The following is a 27,259-nucleotide window of genomic DNA, read 5'->3' as shown; positions in this document are numbered from 1 at the left end:
TTTAATTAATTGCTGGAGTGTAGCAGTTTTCTTTTTAAATCACCCCGTGTGCATCCATTCTGGCACAACAGTAACCAGCATATAGTTGGTTTTTGATAGGAGAGATTGTACTCTGATACTTCCTAGGTACTGAGACCATTTCCTTTATGGCTATCATCTGCTTTTGGTCTCTGACAGTGTTTAATTAATTTAGATGAACCACTACATAACAAACAAATAGACAGAACTGATACTTGCGACTGAATGATTTTGATGTTCCTTGTCTTTTGTTTGTAGTGGTCTCTTAGATTAGATATTTTTCCCCATAAACTTTCTCTTCCCTTTACAGATTCCAAGCATGTGTCTATTTTGCATCTGTCTTTCAAGCTGTGTCATGTGGCATCCATTACTTGGCTTCTGTATTCATGGCTGTTACTCCCAAATTTGTATGCAGTATCCCTGGAAATGTGAGTAGTGTTCTGTACTACAACTCCTCTGCTTCAAGTATAGAGGATGTTTGGACACTGTGGACATCAACTGATAATTATATTGTGGCCCAGCTGGAAAATGGAGAAATCTGGGAACTTAATCAGTGCAGCAGGTCCAGACGAGAGGGCAGTTTGAATCTAGCATATGAATATAATGGCAACAAGTCTGTGTTTTCCTGTTCTCATGGATATGTATATGATCACACTAAATGGAAGAGCACCATTGTTACAGAGTGGGATTTGGTCTGTGAACGAGAATGGCTTGCAAAATTAACTCAACCCACCTTCATGCTTGGAGTCCTAATTGGAGCAGTGATTTTTGGTGATATTGCTGACAGGTACAGTGCCATATTCTTTATATTGTACCCCCTGAGTGCAAAAGCTCTGTATCTACCTGCTTTTATCCTATTTTAAATTGACATTATTCACTTAATATAGTGTTATTAACAAATGTATTCTTCAACAATTCCTTTATTTATTTTATCCGGTACAGAGGATTTTTGTTTTTCCATAACAAATATCAATTTAAAGCGTTGTTGTTATTGTTGTTGTTATAAATTAATAGGAATATTATTTGGAACATATATTCTGCTCTATATCACATATCCATTTAGGCCCTGATCTCCAAGATACTCTATATGAATGAAGCCTTTTTGCAGGATCAGAATCATATTGGGTTTTCCCCTCATTTTTCTTGACAGAGAAATGAAAATTTTCAGATATGATTAATAATTAAAGGGTTACTGTCAGATTAAACAACATTTTTTTAAAGACAAATTTCCTAACTTCTGTAATTAATACAGTTTAATGGGCTCAACTGAAAGACTTTGGGTATGTATTAAGCCCTGTATTTTGTGGATTTAGAGTTTAAAATTGGTACTGAATCCATTTTGAATTAGTCATTATAATATTAGTTAATATTCCCATGCAGATTATGAGGTTATAGTCACACAATTCTCAGCTGTATTAGCTCAAGCCATACATATCTTTTTAAGATACAATCCAAAAATTTTTCAGCAGAACATTAGTACTGTCTGTCACATTTTGGCTGGTGGGAATTAAATTGGTGGTTTTAGTCCAGTTTTCAATGAACACATGTTCCCAATAAAAGGACCACCACAGCTGGCATTAATGAGAATCCCTGCTGAGTGCAGAGATTCTTCCAGAAATTTAATGGGCATGAAGACTGTTGTCTCTTTAGTTTGTATAGGGCAGGGTTGAAACACATTTGCAGGTCCTCATAGGGAAATTTGCAGCCCAGCTGTCTGCTTATACAAATTATGTACTGGATCGTGTTCTAATTTTCTTTTCATATGGTACTGAATTCATGTCCAAAACCAACCAAAAATAAAGTAGAACAAAACAACCTAGTCCTAACCAAACCAAACCCATATCCTAAAACAAAACACAACACCAGACCACAATGCCTAAATCTCCAAAAACTGTTCATGATAAACCTGGAAATAATGTATTTTCATGACTATATAGTCAGAGAATAAAGTGAAGTAGGTGACATCTCTTGTCTAGTCAGTACTTGCAACATATTCTGTATTATAGACATTGTGGGTGTGTCTACACAAGCACTAACAGCGCAGTAGCCTACTAATACTGCACAGTAGTGCATCACAGCACAAACGGTGCTAATATGCTACGGTGCAGTATTATTAGGCTACTGTATAGTAGCATCACTAAAAGGCATCTCTGGCACTACTGTGCAGTAACTCCTGTTTCTATGCATTTATTAGTACTTGATTATACAACTACTAAATTAAATGCTCAGTAACCACTGCACATTAATGGATGTGTAGAAGCGCCCACTCTGTATTGCTGGACAAAACAGAGTAGAATGAATCCAACAGTAAATTGTTATCTCTTTGTTACAGATTTTCTTTGATTTCTTTTTAGTCAGCCTTCTTGGTATTAGCCTGTTCTCACTTGTTTATGCACAGCATCTTCTGGTTGGTCTACATATTTTTTTGCTGGGATAACATGGAGATAAACAAACTTCAGATTTCATTGTACAAAAGATCTTTTAAAAAGGTGGAATAACATACTATCTAAGATCTGTCTTACTATATCTTTAACAAGAAGCTGAAACTTTCAATTATTTTATTTCCCAAGTAGTATTCTGTCTATATACATGTGAATGTGTGATGAATGAACTGTCTGGTAAGAAATGTGGTATAGAAAATGTTTAGTAGCTCTTGTTATGCACGTGAGCAGGAAAGATGATAAAGGAAGTCAGACTGCAAGTCAGTTGAGAAAAAAGCTGAGGGAGGTATGTTAGTCTGGAGAAAGAAATCTGAGGAGTGACTTGATAACAGTTTTCAAACATCTGAAAGATTGCCACAAAGAAGAAGAAAAATTGTTCTCCTGTGTCACAGAGAACAAGAAGGATAGCAGTTTAAACTAAATTACAGCAGAGCACATTAGATCGAATATCAAGAAAAACTTCCTTGGACTAGGACGATGAAAAAACCTTCATTGTGGTTTTCAAGAAAAGGTTAGAAAATAACTTTATATCTGGGATGGATTAGGAATAGTGAATCCTGCACTTGTAGATGGGGGTGTAGTAGATGAACCTTGAAGTCCTTGCAGCCGTTTCATTCTATGATTTTTTGAGCTGGCAAGAAATCACCCAAGTTATTTCATCCCAAACCAAAATATGACTGAGTATAAAATGTCCAAAAGAGAGGGGGTCATACTAACTATCCTTATAAAGAGGACAAAGTAATTTGGTAATTTACCTATGCAGAAGTTAAACTGAATGCTCAGTAAGAGTGTACACAATACTCTCTCCTATGGAGACCTATTTTCCAGTCAGAAACTTCTAAACATGTCTTCTTTCTATTAATGTTACTGTTAATTTGATCAAAGGGAACTATGGAAAGATAAAAGATTTCCATTATCCAGCAAATAATAAATCAAAGTTGAGAATCAACCCTGGGACTACTGTGGCAGTTCAGAGCACTATATGTAGCACTGGTAATACTTTCTCGGTTTGCTTTAATTCTTATTCATGATGAGATATCCCAAGTTGCAGTTACATATCAATACAGTACTTACAAAACATTATTACTATTGTTGTGATGGTTGTTATTGTTAACAACAATATTTACTGTGTTTTTATTGTGACTTGCAGAATGGGAAGACGGCATATAATGTGGTTCACAAGCATTGGCCAGTTTTTATTTGGCATTGTGGTGGCATTCACATTTGACTACTACAGCTTTGTGGTTGCACGTTTTCTCCTTGCAATGGTAAGAATAGATGCTTTCCATAATTCATATAACAGAAAATGTCCAGTGCTGTAGTATTGGAAGCCCTCTGTATTTTCTCTTTATTCCTCCCTCTCTCCATTTTTCATCTGTTGCCCAGCACTTCCTCCAGTAGAGCAAAGAGGGTTTGAAGGCCATTTCCTCTTGACCCAGACAACCTCTTCTTTTTTAGGGTTACCCAGAAAGGGCTCATATAAAGCAGTATTTGGTGTTGCCTCCCTCAGGGTCATTGTTCCCAGCTCCTGCCAGACTGGCAGTGAGGGAAGTAGTACATTCTGTCTGTGCACTGCTGCTTATGGTGTATTACCAATATTGACTTTATTTTTCTCAAAATAAGGACTCCCATAATAATAATGACTTTATCACTACTGTGTTCAAGCCCTTTTTACTTTATGTATATCCTTTTTAGTGTTTTAGACTACATTTGAAATACCAGATGAATAGGCTAATGATCCTAAATGCTTATACTATACTACACATGTATTTCTTTATATTTAGGGGGGGTAGGGCTTATTAACCAAAGCCAAATGATGATCCTGAATTCCGAGTTATACTACTTATGGCTCTTCATTTCATGCATTGACTGGTTAGACAATCGTTGCAAGAAAAATAAGTAATTTAAAAATGTTTAGAAAAGAGAAAAAGAAAGAAAAAAAACTTCCTAAGTACAAAGTATCAGAAATCATTCACTTTACTTGCCACTAGTAGACTGAAAGACAGTCGGTAGCCATTAACTGAAATTCACTTACTTCCCTTAGTCTGCCAGAGCCCAGATTTATTAATAGTTGGGCATAACGTGTAGGATTTGAGGCAGTACCCACTGAATCAATGAAAATCCTCCACTGACTTCTCTGGGAACTGAATCAGGCTTTTGGGAGCATGGGTGGTTTAGAAGTGTAAGGGCCAGAAGGTTAAAGCATTGATCAAACAAACACAAACATACCCAGAGCCCAAAATATCTATCTAGCTGCAAGGGCTGACTTGTAGGAAAGGGCCTAAGGTTCAAATCTCATCCTATTGAAATCAATAGGAGCTTCCTCATCAATTAGTGAGTGGATCAGACCCCAAAGCATGGTGGGCAAAATCCAGGCTGTGGGCCAAATCTGGCCTGCCAAGTGATTCTATGTGGCCTGCAACAGTTTAGGGACATATAGGTTGCAGATCACAGCTCTGCCCTGGCCCCAGCCCCACACTGTGACCGCCCTGTGATCCTGGTCCTGGCTCTGGTCTTGCTGGCCTGTCTTGCTCCTGGATACCGCTTTCCACCCTCCTGTGGCCTTATCCCATCCACTTAGCCAAATACACCCTGCGCTCAGGGGTCCCAGGTCAGTCTCCATGGAGACCCTCCCTGCCCACTCCATCTGATGCCTCCAGCGCTGGGTGCAGAACAGCTCCTTGCTACCCCCCCCCCCAGCTCCTTGCTACACCGAGCTGCATAAACAGCTTTAACGGGGGACTGAGGCCGTCATGTACCATCCGCCTCCAGCCCTCAACAGCTCACCAAAGCTCCTTAAGTGGTCTTCCAGCTCAAGTAATTGCCCACACTTGCCATACTTTATCACAGGTTAGGATGGCTCTCAAGACTTCCAAAGTACATGCATGTGGCACTGTTGACCATCTGTTTTTGCTGATGTTAAAGACAGTAGACTTAGGCTTTTTCTCTCTCTTTTTTCTTTCAGGTTTCAAGCGGCTATCTGGTCGTGGTTTTTGTTTATGTGACAGAATATGTTGGCATTAAAGTTCGAACATGGGCATCTATGCATGTCCATGCTTTTTTTGCTTTGGGCGTTATGGTAGTGGCACTGGTGGGATTTTTAGTGCGGACATGGTGGGTTTATCAGATATATCTTTCCATAACAACTCTTCCCTTTGTCTTGTGCTGCTGGATGCTTCCAGAGACGCCCTTCTGGCTACTATCAGTGGGGAGATACGAAGAAGCACAAAAAGTAATTAATATAATGGCGAGATGGAATAAAGTAAGCACTCCTTGTAAAATTTCTGAACTGTGTTCAAACCAACAAGATGCTCTAGTCAGTAGCAGAACGGGTGATAATGACGTTTCTACAATGAAGAAGCACAACATCTTAGATCTGTTTTGTAATAGGTACATTGCAAGAAGGACCATTACAGTCTGGCTGATTTGGTTCACTGGGAGTTTAGGATACTATGTATTCTCCCTGAGTTCCATCAATCTGGGAGGCAATGAATATTTAAATCTATTTCTCATAGGTAAATATTTGCTGTATTTTATCCTGCTTATGACAGAATTAGAACATATAATTTTTAAATGTCTAGCAATCTGAGGGCCATTTTTCTGACTCTGTTTATTTAAAAAAAAATTCAAGTATGTTCAGATCCCTTACCTCTTCTGCCAGTATCTGTACTGTACAACTGTATTTTCCCATTTTTAATTGCTTATTTCTCCCCTTATATTTTGTGAAACACCCATGCTAATAGTAGGGAAGACTGTCCAAAAGATGGAAAACTATGCAAGTCATGACATGCTGTCAGTTATGCTATCAGTTATAAAGTGAACAAACTGCTTTTTCCAAAATCACAGTGATGGTAAAACTAAATCATACTGGTGACTTTATTATGTATATAATTTTCTGAAAAGATGCATAGTTTGTAAGTTTATCAGAAGTGCACATTTGAAATGTAATGGGCAGTGTTTTTTTAACTTAGTCCATGCATCTGCAGTGTACTATGATAAGCCAATTATGTGAGAAGAAATTGGTCAGTACATTTAGGGCCCTATTAAAAGCAATTACAAGATTCCCATTGACTTCAGTGTACCTTGCATCTGGTCCATATAGCCCAGTCCAGTAAATAATTTAAGCACATGCCTAAATTTAATGCACCTCTGTAGTCCTAGTAAAGTCAATATGGGCTCAAAGTTAATTTGTGTGCTTAAGCCTGTTGCTGCTCTAGTGAATTAATTTTATATTGCCAAATATTGTTGCACATTAGTAGTTTGACTATTCTGTTGAAAGCAGAATACTAATATGGTTGACATATCTGTTGTGATAGATTTTCAATCACAAATATCTGCCTGATGAAAGCAGAAGCCTCAGCTGGCTGCTTTCTATAATTTTCCTGACCACTTACAAGCAGGTGGAACTACAGAAGCCCGACTCCTTGGTGCACTTCCTTTCCTTTCATTAGCATGGTTTAAGTCAGTATAAACCCTTTCACTGACTTAGCACGTGCGGCTTAACTATATTTAAAATGAGTTCAACCTTTAGATTAAAGGAATGCCCATAACAAGTAAAACAGGTTTAGTAAAATAATATGTAGTCATGCTTTCATGGCTTGAAATTAAATACGTTTTATTCTGACAGGTGTTGTGGAACTTCCTTCATATGTCATTGCCTGTATTGGGATGGACAAATTAGGAAGAAGAAACACCTTGATTCCATCCCTTATATCCAGCGCATTGATCTGTGTTTTGATTATGTTGATTCCTCAGGTTAGTCATATGTCATTTCAAATGTTCCTGTATTATTGTATGTAATCTCAGGCTTGTTAATGCAATGTCTGGATCTGAAGTGTGTAGATAATTAAATACAATTTAGAAATGAAACTTCAGTCTTTAAGGAAGTCTTGTTTGTTCTTATTATATTCTTTGTTTCTGTTAAAGGATCATACTAGCATTCTGTAGTTATGTGCAAAGTGTTCTCAACACTTGATTAGACAGGTGAAAATAAGCTGCTTCGTAAGCAAAATCACAGATGTTGACTTCTGGTAACTTATAAGGAAATTAAACAATGAATGTTGCTCAGTGCTTAACGATGGAAAAGACGATAATAGAGTCATGTTTGGAACAGTTGAGATTTTTGGTGCCTTAAATATCTATGTTCTCTTTTAACAGGATTTTAATGTATTAATTATCTTAGCAAATATGGCTGGAAAGTTCACCATAGGTGTTGCATTTGGCCTTATTTACCTGTACACAGCAGAACTCTATCCAACGATTGTACGGTAAGCAATTTAAAATAGTTTGTCATGCAATTCTAAATATTTTTTTTTCATTTCTTTAATTTGTTCTGGTCTAGAAGCCAGATTCAGCACCCACTGAAGTCAATGGCAATGCTTCAAGTAACTTCCAGCTGGACAGAATTAGTTCCTTTTCTGTTTATGGAATTTCTTATATTTGACACTGCAGTAAAGTGTTTCCCATTCTTGTTTATATATGCTGATTTAATTAAAGTAATAGAAAAATGCTCAGTACTTTCTGATGGTTGATGGAGATAGCCAGTCATTTCCTAGCATCTGATGAAGTAATTTGTTGGCAACAAAAGCTCATGCCTCTCTCAGCCAGCTAGTCTCTGAGGCAGTGGTTCTGAACCTTTTTGAATTTAAGGTGCCTGTGGCAATCTTCCTAGGCCCAGTCATAGTACTGGCCTGCTCGCCTGTCTTTGGGCAAGCCGCCTGCCTTACTATCCTGCCATGCCTTGTTTTCAAGTAATTAAGATGTTAATTAGGCAGAAGGCTGCCCTTCGAGTGCCCTGATGACAAAGGGCGGTAAACACAAGAGTCCGACCTTCCCTTATCATGTCCCATGCCTCACAGATGTTTCTGTGAGTTGTGCTATGCTCCAGCTTGAGGCTGGGCCCAACTCAGCTCAATGTTAGGCCTCTCTCATACTGCTCTGTTCAAGGGCCTCACACGTACCATCCCCCTCTCACTGTGGCCTCTACCACTCTGCCCTCTCTCACTGGGCCTCTTTCACTGCTGCCCCTTACTGGGCCAACTCACCCTGCCCTGCTCTCTTGAGTGACCACGTGGGCCATCAGGCTTGACTCTGCACTGCTCGGCCAGCCCTGGCACAGCCTTTTGGGCCTCTCCTGCGACCTTCATCTGAACAGTGGCTGGGCAATTAGCAAAACACTAGGCTAACTCTGCCCCTGGCTCCTCGCCGAACAACACCATCCACTAGTTCACAATTTTGGAGCTGGTGACTCGCTCCTTTCACTTGTGGCTCTATCTCTATGCTGCCTCACGTGGCCTCTGGCACACTTGCCGCCTCAGGCACCCGAAGGCTTACGTGGACCTCACTGTCCCTTTCTCCCAACGCCTCAACACTCACCCCTCAGCAAGAGCCTCAACTCTCACCCCCCAGCAAGGGCCTCAACTTTCACCCCCTATCTTGGAGCTCAAGGTCTTATACCCCCAATGGGCTCAGGTGCCTCCCATGGGTGAGCCTGGCCCCACTGTCCACACTAGGCTCAGGTGCTCCTCATTGGGCTTGCCTGGCCCTACTCCCCTCCAATCTTAATATAACCCACCTCATGGTGGGGGCTGGGGTTTTCAGGTGCCCATACTTGCCTTTTACCAGGGAGGTAACTGGCTTGGCATTTCTTGGAGACTCCCTTCCCACAGAGAGTCCCACCAGGCCACCCTTCCCTGGCAGGGTGCAGTTTCAGGTCATGCTCAGGACCAGGAGCCTCCTGCCATCCCCATACCTCCAAGATGTTACCTTAGCAGCAGCTCAGCTGGGTGTTGTTATTCCTTTGGTTGTTTGCAGCAATCTGTTGCCCCGACCCTGAGAGCCAGGATCTTAAAATGGCCGCCTCATCAGGGCTGGCCTGCACCTGTCTGCTGCCTGCTGTCCTCCTTAAAGTGGCAGACACCAGAGATGCTTTTCTACCCACCTTTCCCCTTAAACTGGTTCTTGTGGCTTTTCCCTGCTGCTCCTAAGGCAGGCTCACTCCGAGCCTGCAAGAGTCCTTAAGTGGCAAGCACCCTGCCGGTGCTCCGCCACAGTACCCTTCACTAGACTCAAGGCACCCCTCTGTCCATAAGGATCAGCCAGGCAGGGACAAGCCTATACCTGCACTTACTTACTTATCTCCTCACACCTTGGGGCACTCTTCAGAGGATCTGGTGGTGTTCTGGGGTCCACAGCACTTCGGCTGACAATCACTGCTCTAAGGTCCTGCTTGAGCGGGTGGGTGGAGTAGATGACCTCATGAGGTCCCTTCCAGTCCTACCTTCCTATGATTCCTATAATAAGGTGTCACCTTGCCCTAACTCCTGCCTGAAAGTTCCTAGTTATTCATCTTATAATTCATATTGAATGCTTAGCATACTTTCAATTGTATTTAAAAAAGCAAGCAGAGTTAATTGTAAGATGCAGCTTCACTCAGTTGAAATGATAAGCATCTCTTTACCTTTAGTTATTTAATGTATTTGTTAGTCCTCTAAATATTTATTACTCTAATTAGAGCTATGTCCTTTTGTCTTATGTACAGGTCACTTGCAGTTGGAAGTGGGAGCATGATGTGCCGTGTTGGGAGTGTGGTTGCTCCTTTTTGTGTTTACCTGACAAGTGTCTGGATCTTCATGCCACTGGCAAGTGTTTTTATTCTGGCAGTCAAATATTTTTTGGGGGTGGGGAGGGAAGATTTATTAATTGTACTAGGAATTTAACGTTGAAGTATAGCTATTTTAAAAAAAAGGAAAGTGAGTCAATTGCTCACATTCTTAATTCGGAATATCAGAGTTTAGTAGCTATATGTTTGTTAAGAATATTAATCTAAACTCAAAAGTGTGACTAAAGTACTGAAATCTTCCAAACAGTTCCTGAACTGTATCAGAAACCTTAAATAAGACAAGCATGTTTTGTATGCATAGATCTCACTATAAAATTGGAAGAACTATTAGATAAAAATAAGTACTGTATCATTCATGTAACTCCGAGGAACTTTTTAATTGCTTACCTACATGCTCCATGGCTCCTCAGACTACTGAGGTCCTTAGTCACTTTCTCTCTTTGGCTCCACCTCTTTCTGTCAAAAGAAACAGCTCTTTCTCCACCTCTTTTCCCACTTCCAGAAATTCACATTAAGAGCTCTTAAGCCTTTTAGCCTTCACCTTCTCCTTGCTCAGCTATGGGGATTAACACTATTGGAATAACTCTTCAAGAGATACTGTCTTCTGTGTCTATCTGTCTTTTGACATCACAAGCACAGACCCTGTGTGGCAGGGAGCCAAGGGCTCCTGTTATGTTAAGGGAGAGATTGCAGCAGAAAGAGCCCCAGGTAGTTGAACAGGGGTTAGCCACAGGAGGGAAGACACAGTAAGATGCTGATTAAGGTGAAGGGACACACCTACATCTGGTCAAAAGAACACCTGACCAGGAAGGGGAGCCTGGGGCACATGAACCTGGGTTCCTGCAGCATGAGGGCTATGCAGCCTGGAGCCCTGCTGGGAGGGAAGCTCCTGCCAGCTCAGACTGGTGAAGAGAGGGCACTGCAGGCCATGGCAGCTACTCCCAGGGCAGAGGGAGCCAGAGAATGAGAAGGTGGCCTGGCAGCAGTATGACAACCTGGAGGAGGAGATTTTGAGTGTATAGTGGCTGCTTGTGTTTTTTCATTCTAGTTTTAAACCAGAGGACTGGGTGTGGCTAATAGGGGAAGATTGGAGGCCACAGAGGTGCTGCAGGGCTCTGAACCAAGAGCAGCCTTGCCCTGGGTCAGGTTGTCAGTGGGGCTGAGCTGAACCAGGAGCAGCCTCGTCCTGCGTCAGGGATGCCAGGGGATTGAACCAAACCAAGATCAGCCTTGCCCTGGGTCAGGGATGTCAGTGGGACTGAGACAAGGCATAAGACAGGGCCAAAGGGCCCAGACACCAAGAAGGGTGAGGCCCAAATCACTGGGCAAGGGCTGGAAGCCTGCAGCCAGAGAAAAGGACAGCCAAAGCCAAGAGGGCTGAGGCCTCTAGACAAGAACTGAACTGTGGACAGAGTAACATGTGCGAGGCCTGGACATGGCTGTAGGGGAAGAGGAGGCCACAGTTAAAAGCCCTAAAACTTAAGGGGCAATTGGGCCATAGGTAGTGACCACTGGCTCACAGTGCCAGACAGGAACTAATAGGTCCACTAGGGTGTGAGAGACATCCATGAAGAACGGTATGGTTTTGGCTAGTGGGCAAAGGGCCCAGTGATCACAAGAAATGAGTCAAAGCACCAGTGAGGGCACGCTGGGATTCAGGGGCTGCCTCCCTATTCACATAAAGGAACATCAACGTGAGGTAAACACGGGTGTTATATAGAGAACTGGGAGTGCAGGATTAGGGTGGCTCTGGGGGAAACCAAGACTGCCTCAGGGCATGTCCTGCTACACCTTGTCATTTTCTACATTTACTATACTTGGTTCTTGATACATCTCCCACAATTCCTTATTATATCTCCTTCTCTGCATTTCATTCACAATTATTAGTTAAAAAATTGTGCAAATACTTTATTTTCAAATATATTTAGTTGTCTTTCTTCCTTCTTGGCACTTGTCCAGATATTACTTCCATATATCAAATTAGGCCTTATGAGGAGTTTGTATTGTGGTCTTTCTCAGCAGTTGATTGGAACTCAAAATTCTCTGTGGAAAGAAGTGACAGGTATTCCTGTCACATAATTTCTTACCTCATCAAATTGTTGCTAGCAATCAATACCCCTTGGTACTGGCAACAGGCCATTAGGCAACTTTGTTCAAAATCTTTACATTGGCTTACAATCAAGTATTCGGTTCTATCTGCTTTGATCTTAAGTCTCTCTTTCTTGTCTCATCCTTCATGTCACCAGCCTTTTCTTCTCTCCTTGCAGCAGCCAAATTGGCATATCCAAAAAAACAGTTAAATTCACCTCATATTGAGAAATTTACAATGAATTTACATTTTTTCCACAACCATGCTTGAGAGTACCAAAAATACCACTCCCTGCCTTAATTCTCTCTGGATGTCATTTGGGGCAAATATTATACTTTTTGAATTGCAAACACACTACATTTTTAATACTTTTATCAGGTATTCCAGATTCTTTCATTTGGTTCCAATGGCATTCTTGTGCTATACAATTACATGTTTTTTTAAAATCTCATTAGGTGTCTTATGCCTAAAAAGAGCATGTTTTACTTAATTAGGCTAAAGTTATACATTATTCTTAGACTATACCAAGGGCACATAAAAACCATGAGTATCCACACGTTAAAGCTTGTTAATTCATACTAAGTGTCCTCTGAAGATCTCAGTTATGTTACTTCAGGTGAGGATTAACTCTGGGACTTGCTACCTAGCTTGTGTTAGGGTAACTTCAGGCTGTTCCACAGGGATAAAATGGGCAATTTGCAACCCTCCAGCATCCCAGGATGCACCATTTCCAGCCCCAACTCCCACCCAGAGCAGGGATAGAGCCCAGGCATCTGGACTCCTAGCCATGTCCCTGCTCACCAGCCCTCTAGTGGCAAGTCAGAGCTGTGCAGGCAAGAAATGGTATTAACCCTTAATATGCGACTGCTCATAGCAAGTTCTAACTATGGGTTAGACGAAATGTGTAGACGAAATGGGGGCCATAATTGAAGTGGTGGGTTTTTAAACCCGCCGCTTAAATTTAGGGTGAAGTAAACACCCATGTTGTGCCTTACACTTACCTGCCTCTCTGGTAGTGGGGAGGGTGAGTGCCGGGGGGTGAAGCGGTCCCTGGGCTGTGGGGGCGGGGGAGCTGGTGCTTCACTGTGCAGCAGTGGCAGCCTTCCCCAGGTGGCACCTGCCCACAGGCACCTGGCTCAGGTGGCCCCGGGGAGCACTGCAGCCATGGAAGGAAGCATTGGGCCTCTGCCCAGTTCCTGCAGGCAGGCAGGCTCCGGGGGGGGGAAAAAATCAGGCTCGCCACTTTTCTTGGGCAGAGCCTGCCTTCCTAGGCTGCTGCCAAGCTGTCTGCAGGGCTTGCTGCAGAGTTGCAAGGAGTCTGGTGCTTCACTCTGCGGCTCTAGGGGCAGCAAACTAAAACTCCTCTGAGGAGTTTGCCCCAAGTCATTTAAGGCGCATTACGCTGCCGAATTTTTTACAGCAGCTGGAATTAATACACAATACACCACCGAGGTATGCAAACACTGACACCATTAAAGCGGTTCATCTATACACGCCTATAACACCACCTAACATGCCAGATTTTTAATATGGTTTAAGTGTAATGTGCACCTTAAGTCTTAGAATCCTGAGAACATTTTTTCACTTACTGCCATTATCCTTTAGGGATAAGAAGCAATATGGCTGGCTTAATAGAGATAATGAAGAAGCAAGCAAAGATTAAATCCTGCTGTTGAAGGTGGTCTATTTTCATTATTCATGTAGAGTGAGTGAGTGAGTGAGTGTGTGTGTGTGTGTGTGTGTGTGTGTGTGTGTGTTAGGTCACATAATGAGGTGATTCAGAGGCCCTTGAATGGAGAACAAGCCTATCATATCCAAGATCTCATGATCACAGCAGCTTCTGATATGTTAAAAAAAATGCAGCCAAATAAGGGGCCAGTAAAAATGTTGGGAAAAGAGGGTGAGAGAAAAGATATTAACAATATAACCAGATGAAAAACAAGTAAGCAGGTAGCAAAAGAAACAAATGGCACATAGCGGGCATGTCTACACAAGATGCTACGGTGCTGTAGTGATGTGTTATGGCACCATAGTGTCCATTGGCAAAAACCGTGACACTGCCACTACATTGCCTTAGCAACACACTCCCTCATTATAGCATATTGCTACAGCAGCGTAGCAGCCAAAAATAACCATGCACAACCAGCACAGCACAACATGAGCTGTTACTGTGCCATCTTTTAGCACTTCCAAAAGGAAGTGCTAAATGACAGTGCAGTAACAAAGATGCCATATGGCTATGTGTCAATACACCCACTGAGTCTGTGGCACTTCAAAGAAATTTGAATTTGGTGGCTTGGTGTTCTTGTGGGTGTTTCCAATTCATGCCACTATTTGTTCCAACATAGTAATTTACAGCTCTGATTAATCTTCTTTGTAAAAAATGGGCATTTCTTCAGCACCTATATTTGCATCTAGTTTGTACAAAAGATTTTTGCTGTGTGTTTACAGGTTAGCCATTTGTCTTCTTTATTAGATATGATATCTATGCTCAGGAATTCCACACCTGTTTAGTCATGGCTTTTTTTCCTAAAGGGTAACTTTAGGTTGACATGTGCAAATACATAAACAGTTTCAGACTTTGAACAGAAGATTTTAAACGAGTGAACCAATTTTATCCTTTTTATTTAAAAAACAATATTAACTTTTAGATCTTTGAAAAGTCAGTAAAACTCACTTTCCGTGGCCTTTAATATCACATTCTGTATATGATTTACAAATGCCAAGAAGGAAACAGTATAAATCCTAAAAAGTTTGCAACCAGCTTCTTTTCCCATATTTCTATTTTTGTACAAACAATTGAGTTTTCCTGCAAAAGTAGAGTTATGTCTTTTTGATTCTTCAACTATAAACTCTGCATTTTTTGGATATTTGAGCCAGTTATTTTGGAGGGATGTCTGAGGGTAGGGAGCAAAACAGGTTTTCATAAGCCTTCCTAGGTTTCTAACAACTGTCTTCTTTCTTCATAACTTTTATCACAGCAACTCCATACACACCAAAGATAGGAACACAGAAAAGTTGCAAAGACAAGATGTGCAGAACATAGTAATCCTGGGAGAACATTCTTCTCTTTTTTTCCACCCTTAAAGTTTTCTTTTCACTGGCAGTGATAAGGTTTATCTGTTCTGAACTCCTGCAATTAAAACACAGCAGGGGAAAGTTGAAACATTTTGGAGAGCAGTGCAAGTGGTATTGCAACTGAAAAGATATACTTAAAATATGAACTATCTCCAGTGCACAAAAAAACACACTCAGGACTGTAACTGTTGCTACAGTAGTGACTGCAAATGTATGTTTTCATAATGAACTCCTGTTCTTAGGCATTTATAAGTTTACTAAATATTTTTTTTCTTGGGATGAAGTTTAACATGCACACCTCAGTTAGCAGACACATTTTGGGGTGAAATTCAGACAACATAGATTGGTTTAAAAAAAAAAAGACTAGCATATATTATGTTGATAGACTATGTACCACACATTAGCACATATTCTGAAAGTTTCTATTACCATTTGGATGACTGTATAACTCATTTATGGCCTTTCCAGCCATGAATAAAGCAAACCATCCTTAATATGATACCTCCGGCCATCTTAGGCTACAGATTTGAGAAAATGTATATGTTTAAATAAATAATTCCCTTGGTACACTCTGTTTGTATCTCTCAGCTTATAAAATTGGGTTGCCTTGGTTACAGACAGTCAGTTGTCTTTCTGACACAGCACACATCAGAATAACTCCAGTTAAGTCAGTGAAGTTACAGAAATGTAGATCTTGTATAACTTAAATCAAAAGATGACTACTGAATTTTCAAGAAAGAATTAAAGCATTTCTAAATTAAGATTTCTATAAATAAAGATTAACAGGATTTTTAGGTTCATTCTGAGCTAGCCAAGCTAGATATAAATATATTGAGAATCATCAGAAACAGAATTTCTTGTTCTCTTGTGAGCAGAAAGCATGAATTTGTAGTGACAACACTTGTTTGATGCCAAAGCTGACCTTCAGGTTGTACGCTGAATATAATATGTCCTGGACATTGCACCAGTGTGAAATCCCAAGCCCTCCTTTTTCCTGGTTTAGGATTTTTACTGTTGACTTCAGAGTGGCCGAGGTCTGGCCAGTGCTGGGGGTTTTCAGAAATGCCATCTAAGAATTTAAAGGCAAATGTAAACAGAAGAAGTGCTTATTCAGTTCCCAGTGGGGTGATTTCCAGACAGTCAGTGTGGCAGCATGGGTTATGACAACTCTTCACTGTATAAGTTGAGTACAAGATGAACAGACGTGGAAAAGCAGTCCCTGAGTGCCTTTACAAATTAAGGGCCATTTAATCCAATGGCTATTAAATGCAAAATGAATAAACAGAACAGAATCCAGGGTGCCCTCCCAGGCCAGTGCCCACCTCACATCCCCTCTTATCAGGACTCTTACATTACTTTCTGCGCAGCAGCACAGCTTCAACAGGAGAGATGCCCTCAGCCCTGCCTAGCCCATAGCCTGGTCGTTACTATAAAGTACTGGGAAATGACAGGTGTGGATTCAAACCCATACAGGCTAAGGAGGTGTGGCCTATAAAACAGGTTGCAAACTTCCTGGACAAGTATCCTCACCACTGGTCTGTTGGCTCTGCTCTCCTGCTCAGCTGCATTCATGGTCTCAGCTTCAGATGGTCACTTGCCATGGTTTTTCTCTGCTGAAGGAACTGGGGACTTATGCAGAGTTTATGCACTTCTGAGTTAACTGGAAAATGGACTGCCACCGAGCTTAGGTGAAGTTGGATGCCTAGGTGGCTGTTCTGGATAACTTCTGAGCATGTGAAGTATCCCAGCTCCATTTACCTTGAGATTCTTTCAGATCAAAATAGAGCCACATAAGGAATGTCCTAGTAATTTTAGGGCTGCTGTGTGGAATAGAACAGGTTCAAACTTAGGGACATAAATGTCTAAAAGCTGAATAAAGGCCACCTAGGTGGTGTTAGAGTTAGAGCAGTGGTTCTCAAACAGGGTGCCACAAGCCTCCCATGAGCCCTGCCTTGCTCACTCCTCTGCATTATGGTTCTGATCAGCCTGATCAAGCAGGAGCTGGCCAAGCTGTTGGGCTTTTTTGGTCTAGCTCAGCAGTTCCCAAACTCTGGGTTGCAACCCCAAATGGGGTTGCAATATCAGCAGATGGGGCCACACGGGTGGGGAGCTGTGGGTTGGGAGTGAGGGGCCATGCTGAGGAAATGGGATCATGCGGAGGAAATGGGGCCATAAATGGGGTCATGCTGAGGAAAAGTTTGGGAAGCATTGGTCTAGCTCCTCTCATGCTCCTCCTGGGAACAGAAGTGCATGGGGCAGGGAAGGGCTGCATAGCCTGAGGCAGCTCCTGCCTGCTTTAGGCTGATCAGGGCTGTAATGCAGGAGAAGCATACACACATGCCAAAGCCCTTCCCAGGCTGGCTGTGCAGCAGTTGTGGGGCAATTTTATCTGAAGGCAGCATGACCCAGGTGAGAAGCTTTGTGGTAAAGTGAAACAGCAGCAACAGTGGTCCTCAACCAGGGAGGCTGCCTCATTCAAAAAAGTGGTGGAGCTATGCCCTAACCCTGAAATAGTTGAGTACCACTGGGTTTGAATGTGGTTGTAGCTGTGATGGTCCAGGAAATGTGAGAAGCAAGGCTTTTTGGTGACATCTTTTATAAAGTTAAGAGAGATACAGAAGAGGATCTGGGCCTCCATGTTAGTTTTTGGCTTAATTTGTGGCATGATGAGAACATGATCAGGGCAGAAAAAGGGAGAACTGACAACCCTTTAAAAATATATTTGTTTAGTATTGGAAAACAGCAGAGCCACTTAATGGAGAGTTGTGAATACCATCAGTTCCCCTTAATTAATATCCCTTGCTTACTGTGTATTTGCCTGTGGTGGCCTTTGCTAGTTTGGCATCCACTTCTACAGGAGTATGAATGCAAGCCCTCTCCTGTATTCCTTCCTGGGAGAAAAGTCACCATTTTATATTCATTGTATTTTGTAGTATCCAACAGTATTTTGCTTAGTACTTTGTTCTTTCAGCTTCTACACTCAGTTTGACTGTAAGAGGAAAGAGACCTGACACAGAGGTAAATCTGCTTCTCACAGGGGATTCCTTGACAAGTGGTTATTCTTGCTCTAGGGGAATCCCGACTGCTCAGTGCCTCAAACTGAAGACAGCTCATTCAAGTTACTGCTGAGAGTTAACATTTGAAGACGTCTTCCTGACTTGAAAGAGCTATTTCAGTCAGAAGCAGGTGGTGGTTGCCCAGTGCCCTCATATCCATTTCTCTCTGAAGTGCTGTGTTATGAAAAATACAAGCACAATGATTTTGAATGTGCTGTCTCACAACTGGAGAGAGAGTATTAAACAAAATGGATCAGAGCTGAGCATCAGTACGGGGCAAGAAAAGGATATTACAGGGTCCAAGAGCATGAATTAACAGTTGTAAAACAGAAAGAGACATTTGCCCAGAAATGATGAATTAAAAATATGACAAATTAGATTTGGATCACAAACAGTCTAACAGATACAATAGATAATTGCTGTTAATGCCTGTAAAATGCTTTGCAGATATAAAGTGCTTCAGAAGGCATAAAAAAGTAAGTAAAAGAGGAAAGGAGGAAGAATAACAAACATGACTATTGACTATCTACAGCAATAAAAGCGAAGGAAATTTTCTGTGGTCCCGTGGGAGAGAGACTTTCTGTGTGCTTGTATACCTACTTGAGATCCCTGATCTTGCTTGTGATTTCTGACTACTGTCATAATAAAAAACATCATCATCTTCATGCTGAAATCTGCTGTTCACTAGAGTGTTCTAGTTCAAAACATTAACATAGTATATGGGTAAGTAGGAGGCTGGGCCCCTATCAGCTTCCTGGCTCTCATTCAGGAAAGTATTCTTACTCAGAGCAGTATTTGTGTTTCTGTTTAAATGCCAACTTACTTGGCATTTGGTTTTAAGAGTATAAGGATAGACTTAAAATGTGCTTACATGCTTATTTGATTTCGGACCACTATGCAGGGATGCCCTCTTTCCTAAGTGAAAGAGGCACTCATACTACATAAACAGGTGCAGTACCTATAGCAGCAATTCTCAGCCATGGTTCTGTGGCACCCTGGGGTACCTTGAGATCCTTTCAAGGGTGCCAAACAAGATTAGAACTGTAGGTGTGCAAACATGATTTACACGATAAATTTAAAATTTTCAAGTAGGAATTCATAGTGTTATAAAGATTCTGACCTGTTGTGGTCTTTTTGAGTTCTTTGCAACAGAAGAATTGCTCTAGTATTTTTCTGTAGTAAAAATGAGTGAATATTAAGAGATGGCTTTGTCCAAGGGATATCTTGAGTTCTGATCCTCAAAGGGAATTTATAAAACACCTTTCGTAAATGAGCCTACAAACTTCAATTCATAAATCTACTGGATACAAAAAACCATGGACTCAATATAACACATTACAACCTGCCTGGTATCCGATACGCCAGGTACCTGCCAGACCTGACCTCTTATACTTTTCTTTCCCCGCTTTCCTCTTTTCCCCCTTCCTCCCCTTTTCTCCCCTGCTTTTCTGCCCTTTGTCTTCCTAATTTCCAGCTATTTACTTTTTCACAGACAGCCTCTTTTCTACCTTGAAAATCTACTCTGTAGAGTCTCCCTTACTCACCTTTGGCTTTTTTTCTTCCCTCATTTTTCCCCCCTCCCTCCTCTGCTCCACCCTTTATTTTCCTAATTTCCACCTATTTACATTCTCATACATAGCTTCTTATATTTCTTGGAGTCTCAGAACAGCAGAGACTTCCTATGTCTGAAGATGGGTGATTGCTCCCATAAGCTTGCAAAATTTTTTTTTCAAACTACTCAATTAGTCTAATAAAAGATATCACATCTACCCAAAGAACCTTGCCAGCCTTGAGTCTAACAAGCGGTGTGTTGAGTTTAAAAAGGTTGAGAATCAGTGACCTAGACAAAGAGCAGCGTTTATACTCTGCTTTCCCTCCAGTATATGGCAGCAGGGAAATTGCGCTTACCCCCAAAAATAAATGTAAAAATTAATGTAAGTAATTCTTCATTAGCTTCTTAAATATAGTGATACTTTTTAAATAATGAGAGCAGCTATTTAATGAGATTGTAATGATTCTATTCACGCCAGAATTATTTTGCCTGATCACAGCAGATCTGTATTTAGATCATTGTGTCTGTAAGACATTTTTTCCTGTGTTAATTTTTCAGGACTTTGATTTAATTACAACAAGAAATGTTAAATATGATTGATCTTTTGTTTTCATTAAAGCTTACTCTGCTGTTTTTAAACACATCTCTTTAAACAAGTTCAAAATTTTATATGAATCCAAATGTTATTTATCCTTTCTTAAATTGTTTATTTCTTCTAGTTGCTTGTTGGTATCATGGCATTCCTGAGCGGATTGTTAACATTAATGCTTCCAGAAACTCTTGGAAAACCATTGACTAATACTTTGATGGAAGCTGCAGAAATGGGAAGAAAGCAGGACATCAGTTCAGAAAAGTCCCCTCCAGCAGAGAGCGGTGTTATGTTACAAAAGATAGAGATTCTTGACCAAGAGACACAAGGGATCGAGAAATAAAGCAACATCAAAATTGATATCAGTGGTTTAAGTTACCATTAATTTTTAAGGCCATTTTATTACAGTCTCTGACCATGTTACTAATACATGTGCCTTTTCATGTGTATGGAAACTTGCCTTTTCAATATAAGAATAAAAATGCCTTATGATGACAGGAGACTTTAAGGAACTAGGAAATTTTTTAGGGCACTTTTCAGAGCTACTATGAAACTTAATCTTTAAAAATTGGGTTATTTTATCTTAACTGCTTGCAGTGACTAGCATTGATTGTGGAAGGTTTTTTTTATGGATTCCCAAAACATTTTCATTCTGTGCTTTAGATTTTCCTTAGCCATGTTTTTAATCTCATGATAGAATTCCCTTTTGGTTTCTGTCATATTACAACTGGGGGGGAAAGAAGTTGTGTGACTTTGTAAGGTAACTCCAGCATAGTGTCATAATTCAGTTTACGGTTGCATCAAAGCATGGCAATAACATGAAAGGTTAAACATATCTATACAATTATGTTTTTCACATTTGCTTTGAGAAAAATGCCATTGACGATAAAGAAATTATGATGTTTGCAACTGAAAAAAGTCTACATTTCCAAAAGCAAATAATAAGCAAACTGCTTGTTCTGTTGAATTGCAATGATATTTTTATTAGTACATTAGAGAAATGCTGCTTACTGACTCCATTGTAGTTTTTTTTGGTCTATGTAGTACAGTTAAAACCTGACATCTTTAACAATTTTATTCATTCCAGACTATTTTATTGTATGATACCTCCACATTTATTGTAAGTTTTTTTAAAAGCCTGTAGGATAGTACCAACACTTTTGCAAAATGCCTGCACAGGGACTATTCATTCCTTAAGTTTTCAAAATAGTAGAACTTAAGTCACACACAGGCCCTTTTACACACAGATGTATCTAGCCCTTAGGGTTTATTTAATATATACCTGTTAGACTTGATAGCAAAATATTATCTTTCTTATAAGTCATCTATCTGTAATCTCCTCTTTTTTGTTATTCTGAACAGAGTAGCAAAACATTTAATCATCGTTTGGGAAAAACTGATTAGTCATTAGAAATGGATGGAAATGTCACAGCGTCCTGCAGATGCCTGTAAACATCCCTCGGTAACTGTACCATTTGCATATCAGCTCTCAGTGTTGAACCTGTACAGCTGAGTGGTTCTTAGGGAGAGGGGCCATAGAACATGTCAGTTCAGTCTATCTGCTGTTTTCATGGCTTTCTGTTCTAGTCCCTCTTTTTAGTTTACCTTTAGAGCTTACTGTTTCTCCCTTCTGTGCATTTGAAGTTATTGGGAAGAAATATTTTACATAGGCCATGGCTGATATTTTGCCCTCAGTTATGTCTGCACAATCTCATTGGCTTGTTGACATCTGAAAGCATAAAACATCTCAATATCTCCATGCCATCCTAGTGAAAACAAAGTATCTCATTTCAATTCAAGTTCTGTCCTGGACTTCTGAGTAATGTTCTGGGTCCGGGCTAAGGACTAACTCAAGTCCTAGGTGGACAAAACACATGTTTAATAGCCAAGACAATCAGCAAATCAAAGTATAGGCAGTATCTATGGAATAATCTTGCATAAAGCAGAAAGTGAGGTTTTGCTTCCCTTGCTACACCCAGGAAAAAACACAGTATTCAGGGCATGCATGATGAACTGTGCGTCTATCTGCAGACAAAGTCTGATATTAATTTGCAAAGCACTTGAGCACATGCTTAACAGTAAAACCTTGAGCAATCTCACCTCTATGCAGATAAAGGTATGTTTTGCTAGGTGGGGATACTTGCCTGCTTGGGGTAACACAATTTGCTGAATTGAGAACCAAATGCTCTGGCACTGATACTTGGTCCCCTTCCATTTTCCATGGCAGAATAGCTGCTTCTAATCTCTTTCTCCCCCATGCAAAGCTGTTTTACAGTGCAGGAGGGGGGACAGCAGTAAGAGGAAATAAACTGATTTTTTTCTGATTTTATAGAAACCAGTACCGTGGCTGGGTCCTTTTACAGGACTAGTGCCCTTTCTTTGGAGTCCACAGGATACTGTAAAATAATAACTTGAAGATTAAAAGTACAGAAACTAACCCAAAAACACTGAGTATTTGTGGGACATTGCAGTGTATTTGTAACAAACAAATATGAATTTCAATTCTACCATATATGTGAGTACAGGAAAAAACCACTTAGGGCTGATCCTGCTCTTACTGAAGTCACAACAAGGCATAAATTCCCATGACTTCAGGACCAAGCCCTTAATCAAATTATGTAAAATAAGGAAAGAGACAAAAGCCATAACTTGGAAATGCTTCAGTAATTCTTAGGGACTGCCGCTCGAATGCTAACTCTAACAGAACATGCAGTGTGGTGGTAGGTGCAAGTGTCGAGGCAGGAAGGAGCACAAGCAACAGAAAGTTGTATCTCCAAGTATTTTGAAGTAAGAAAGGTAAGTATGTTATGGATATAAATAGGAAGATCCCCAGAAACTGAGCATGCATAACTTTTACTGAAGTGATGCTTGGATGCTAAATTTTGTCTTAAAAATGCTTCAAAAATTTGATGCTGAATCTGGATCGACATACATGCATTTTACATAAGGAGGCTAGGGAATTTTAACGAAGTAATTACTGTATTGGTAACAAGTTGTTAAATATTCATGGGGATTTACATAATTAAGTCCCACAATGGAGGTACCACTGGGATTCTCTAAACCCTCAGGTAGCTGCTCCTTAACCTTCAAGGTGCCCAAAGTCCCAGGGCACCCAAGTCACCACTGATAGAAATTCTTAAGCACCAATATTTCTGCCTGTGGGCACGCACACCACCTGAGGGCCTGAGCAGCTCAGCACCTAAGCCTAAGGCATGTCTCCATTTATCATACCTTTGTGATCCAATCCAACTGGATCAGACAGTGCACAAAAAGCAAAGAGGAGGCGGATTTAGATCCAAGAGTTATGGACAGTGGGATACCCAGTTCCTTCACAATTTGGATCACAGATTTGAGCCCAAATTTCCACCTGGCGGGTGGGTGTTTTAAAAACTGAGCTATTGGGTGTTGGGTACAGGTGGGTGGGTGTCTCTACCTCTCTCTTTCTGTGAGCAGATTTAGTTAAGGTACCTAATTCCCTGAGAGAGGAGGGGCTTAGTCTTTGTCCCTTTCCTCAGCACTTCATATTGGTGCTTAAGAAACATCCCCATACACAAAGACAAATTGTTCACTGGCTTCTGTGAATGAAATTCTTCAGTGCCTACCTCTCCCAGTGATACTGGGGGAATCTTGAGAGCCACGGCCTAATGAAAGGTTATGGATTTCAGTAGGTAGTACAGTGTCCAAAAGTTAGGCACTTGAACACTGTATATTGTAACACCCGTATTCCTTTTTCATATAGCCTTTACAGCTAATCCTAGTGCCACTGAAGTCAATGGGAATTTAATATTTGATTCTAATGGGACCAGGATTTGCTCCACAGTGGGCATGTCTACACAGACTTCTTACTGCACATTAAATTAATGTGCAATGGAGCATCAGCATCTCCCTGTGCATGGGACTCACTGCACAGTAAATTAGGCTAATGCACCATTTGCTAGTATCAGGAAATACAGGTACTACATTAATGGCACATTAGCTACTGCACAGTAGTGCATGTGTAGATACTGACCAGTACTACTGGTAGATACTGAAGCAATTTGCTCCAAGTCAGTCCAGGCAGCAGGGAGCTCACTATTGCCTGGATAAGCCCTGATGTGGGAGGGAGCTGTGCCAGTCGTTTTGGACGATGGGACTGCTGTGTCCCAGTCACGTGGAGATCAGGTCAGGACATGATCCCCACGTGACCGGGAAAGCATTCTGCTCATGGAGCATGGACAGCTCTCCCAGCCATGGGATCAGGATTGGCCCCTGTGCCTTGTGCCAGCCCCAAGGCTGCCACCCAAGGGAGCCTGGAGCTCCCCCTGGTGGCTGCAGGGAGCAATAGCAGGGCTGCTCCTGTCAGACACAATTTGCTCTTGATGGGGGCACACATGTAGGCATGCACCCCAGAGCACTTTAGTGAGCCTTAATCTTCTGAGAAGAAAATTCAGGCACGTTAATTGCATGTATAGACGCACCCAGTACAGTAATCACATTTTTCACTGGAAATACATGGTCATCTAGCTCAGGCAGTGTGTTGAGCTGAAAACCAGAGGATTAGTTGTTTAATGGTGGAAAAGAATTAGCTTCTTGTGAATTCATATGTGTATTGCTTTGGGCACATCTGAATTCTGAGCATTGCATTCTTTCAACTGAAGAGGTAAAGAAGAAATATTTTACTAAAGTAGGGAAACCACAACTGTGTTACATATCTCTTTACAGCATTTCGGAAAAGTGTTTGCGTGAAATGATTTGCTGACCAAAATTTGTTTAACACTTAAAGTACATTAGAAAGATGACACAAAAGAAATGCAGAGAAAGTATTTTTAAGGGTTTTTTTTCAAGCAATATAAGTCTTCTAGTCTTGAGAATGATTGTTTCTGTTCCTTTGTGACATATTTTCCTCCTAGCAATCATGAAAGCTTTCTGTTAAAAAAACCCTCTTATTTTTTTTCCATAAACTTACTAGTATCTGCATTTGAGTCAATTATCTTATTGCAATGTATAGTTCTAATTAATCGTTCTGAATATCTCTGAGGTTTCATAAGATAATTCTTTGATGGTTGGTCATAGTAGCTGCAATATAAAATAATTATATCTTAAAATTGATATAGTATTGTATCATAAACACTGTGGTTTATCAGGGTAGTACTTGTAAGGTTCAACAGATGAATGGCTGGCAATAATTGACATTTGTTCAATTCTAACAAGACTTGTTAATACAAGTGAACATATCTGGTCTTTTAAATTGAATATTTTTTAAACTAAGCTTCAAGATGTATTTTCTAATTGAAGGTTTTTAATTTATTTGTCTATGATCTTGCAGTTTCAATTAACTCTGTGGGGGAAGAGCAGGGCAAACTATGTGTGCTCAATGTCAATGCGCTGAGTCCAACAAGTAAAAGAATCCTCCCTAAGGCAAGACAAGTGCTGTGTGGCAGCTTCCTAGAAACTGGAGAAGGCCCCATATTTGTAGGCTTGCAGTGAGAGGACTGAAAGATTTTCTGCTCCTCCCCCTCTCCACCTCAACAGCTCAGGCCGTGCTCTCATGCCAGGGACCCTTCATGGAGATTGGCTTTGCAACAGACCAGGGCTGTACAGGTTTTTTTTTTTATGGCCTTCCAAATTCAGAGTCACCTTGCACAAGATCCACTACTCTGGTTGCTGAGATAGGGGGTCTAGATTTGGCCTAAATGAACGTGCCAAATGTACCCCTGTGATAGTTGCCTGAATCCCCTAACCAGCAGTAAAGACAGAAACTAAATAAAAGCTCAGAAGAATAATTATGAATTCAAACATTAGCAAGTTTTTCTCTGCTTTCAAGGTAAATTCATGTTGAGTCTGCACAAGCTCTCCATTGTTGAATCTCTCACAAGATGAGGTTAGAGTAAATCCAAGCACTGGTAGGTTTGTTCTAACAATGTCTACACCAGGAAATACACATGCTTTGGTAACATCTGAGTGGTATACCATATTTTCTTGGATACAGCATGCCCCAGAATAAAACTGATGCTTTGTTTTTGAAAGGCATAGTGAAGAAAAAAAGATTTTTCCAAAAGCCAAAACCTTAGATGTTGCTTGGAGACTGGTCTCCCTGCATAGACCTCTGATTTTGAAAAGAGCTTCAGACCTGCAAAATAGGAGAGAGATCAGGAGCAGCTAGCAGACAGCAAAATTGGCCTGAGAAAGGTTATCTTGATTTGTGGAACATCAAGACTGTTAAACAAGGAGAAATGATCATTAATACTTGTGAAGAACAATAAGCCACTGAAGTAAAGTGACCCCCTCAACTGCCTAAATAGTAATGCCACTGCTGCTACACTCTTGAGGAGGAATCAAAGTGCAGCGCTTTTACTCTGGGCACAAAATCAACTTCCACGTTTAATGTGCACCCTAATTTTGGGGAGCTGATTTTTGCGGAAAGTTGCATATGCTATGTAAGTAAATATGGCATATACTATTCTAACTAGTTTTGCCCACAGAGCACACATAGATTTAATCAGAAATGTATTATAAAGGTAAAGGAATTTTGTTGACCTCTTATGTATTTCTCATCTCAAAGTATGTACACCAATAAAGTGGAAAATCCATTATTTGATCTTTAAATAGCTTCTGAGGCAGTTGTTTGATTCTGTTTTTCTGCTGTCTTCATTGTATTCACATGCATGGGTGTTATAAACTTGCTCACTATCACCTTCAGGTTTCCTGGGGTGACTTGCCATAGTTGGGGTTGAAAGCTATCATTTAAATCTCTCTTTGCCATTTATGGTTACAGATACAAGTCAAGATGTTATTACAGTGTCAGCTGGTGGCTACACAAGCTTTTCTAATTGAAT

General features: G+C 40.7%; 1 protein-coding gene and 1 long non-coding RNA gene across 2 annotated transcripts in view; one reads left to right on the top strand and one right to left on the bottom strand.

Moving 5' to 3' along the window:
• Positions 1-27,032, top strand: part of SLC22A16 (solute carrier family 22 member 16) — a 64,519-nt gene extending 37,487 nt beyond the window's left edge. Inside the window, exons 2-8 of the mRNA XM_019537905.1 lie at positions 329-805; positions 3,610-3,727; positions 5,425-5,974; positions 7,087-7,214; positions 7,617-7,726; positions 10,000-10,099; positions 20,575-27,032. Of these exons, the coding sequence (XP_019393450.1) occupies positions 329-805; positions 3,610-3,727; positions 5,425-5,974; positions 7,087-7,214; positions 7,617-7,726; positions 10,000-10,099; positions 20,575-20,787 (1,696 nt within the window). The 3' untranslated portion in view covers positions 20,788-27,032. The remainder of the gene's footprint in view (positions 1-328; positions 806-3,609; positions 3,728-5,424; positions 5,975-7,086; positions 7,215-7,616; positions 7,727-9,999; positions 10,100-20,574) is intronic.
• Positions 14,778-19,345, bottom strand: LOC109311934. Its single transcript, XR_002101661.1, has 2 exons — positions 18,155-19,345; positions 14,778-15,302 (listed from the first exon to the last, which is right to left on the bottom strand). It is a non-coding gene; the product is annotated as an uncharacterized LOC109311934 (long non-coding RNA).
• Positions 27,033-27,259: the final 227 nt, after the last annotated feature.

This window comes from Crocodylus porosus, unplaced genomic scaffold (assembly GCF_001723895.1).
Source record: "Crocodylus porosus isolate Cpor-Errol unplaced genomic scaffold, CroPor_comp1, whole genome shotgun sequence".
In the NCBI taxonomy this organism is placed as follows: Eukaryota; Metazoa; Chordata; order Crocodylia; family Crocodylidae; genus Crocodylus; species Crocodylus porosus.
This window is presented reverse-complemented; position numbering and strand designations above follow the sequence as displayed.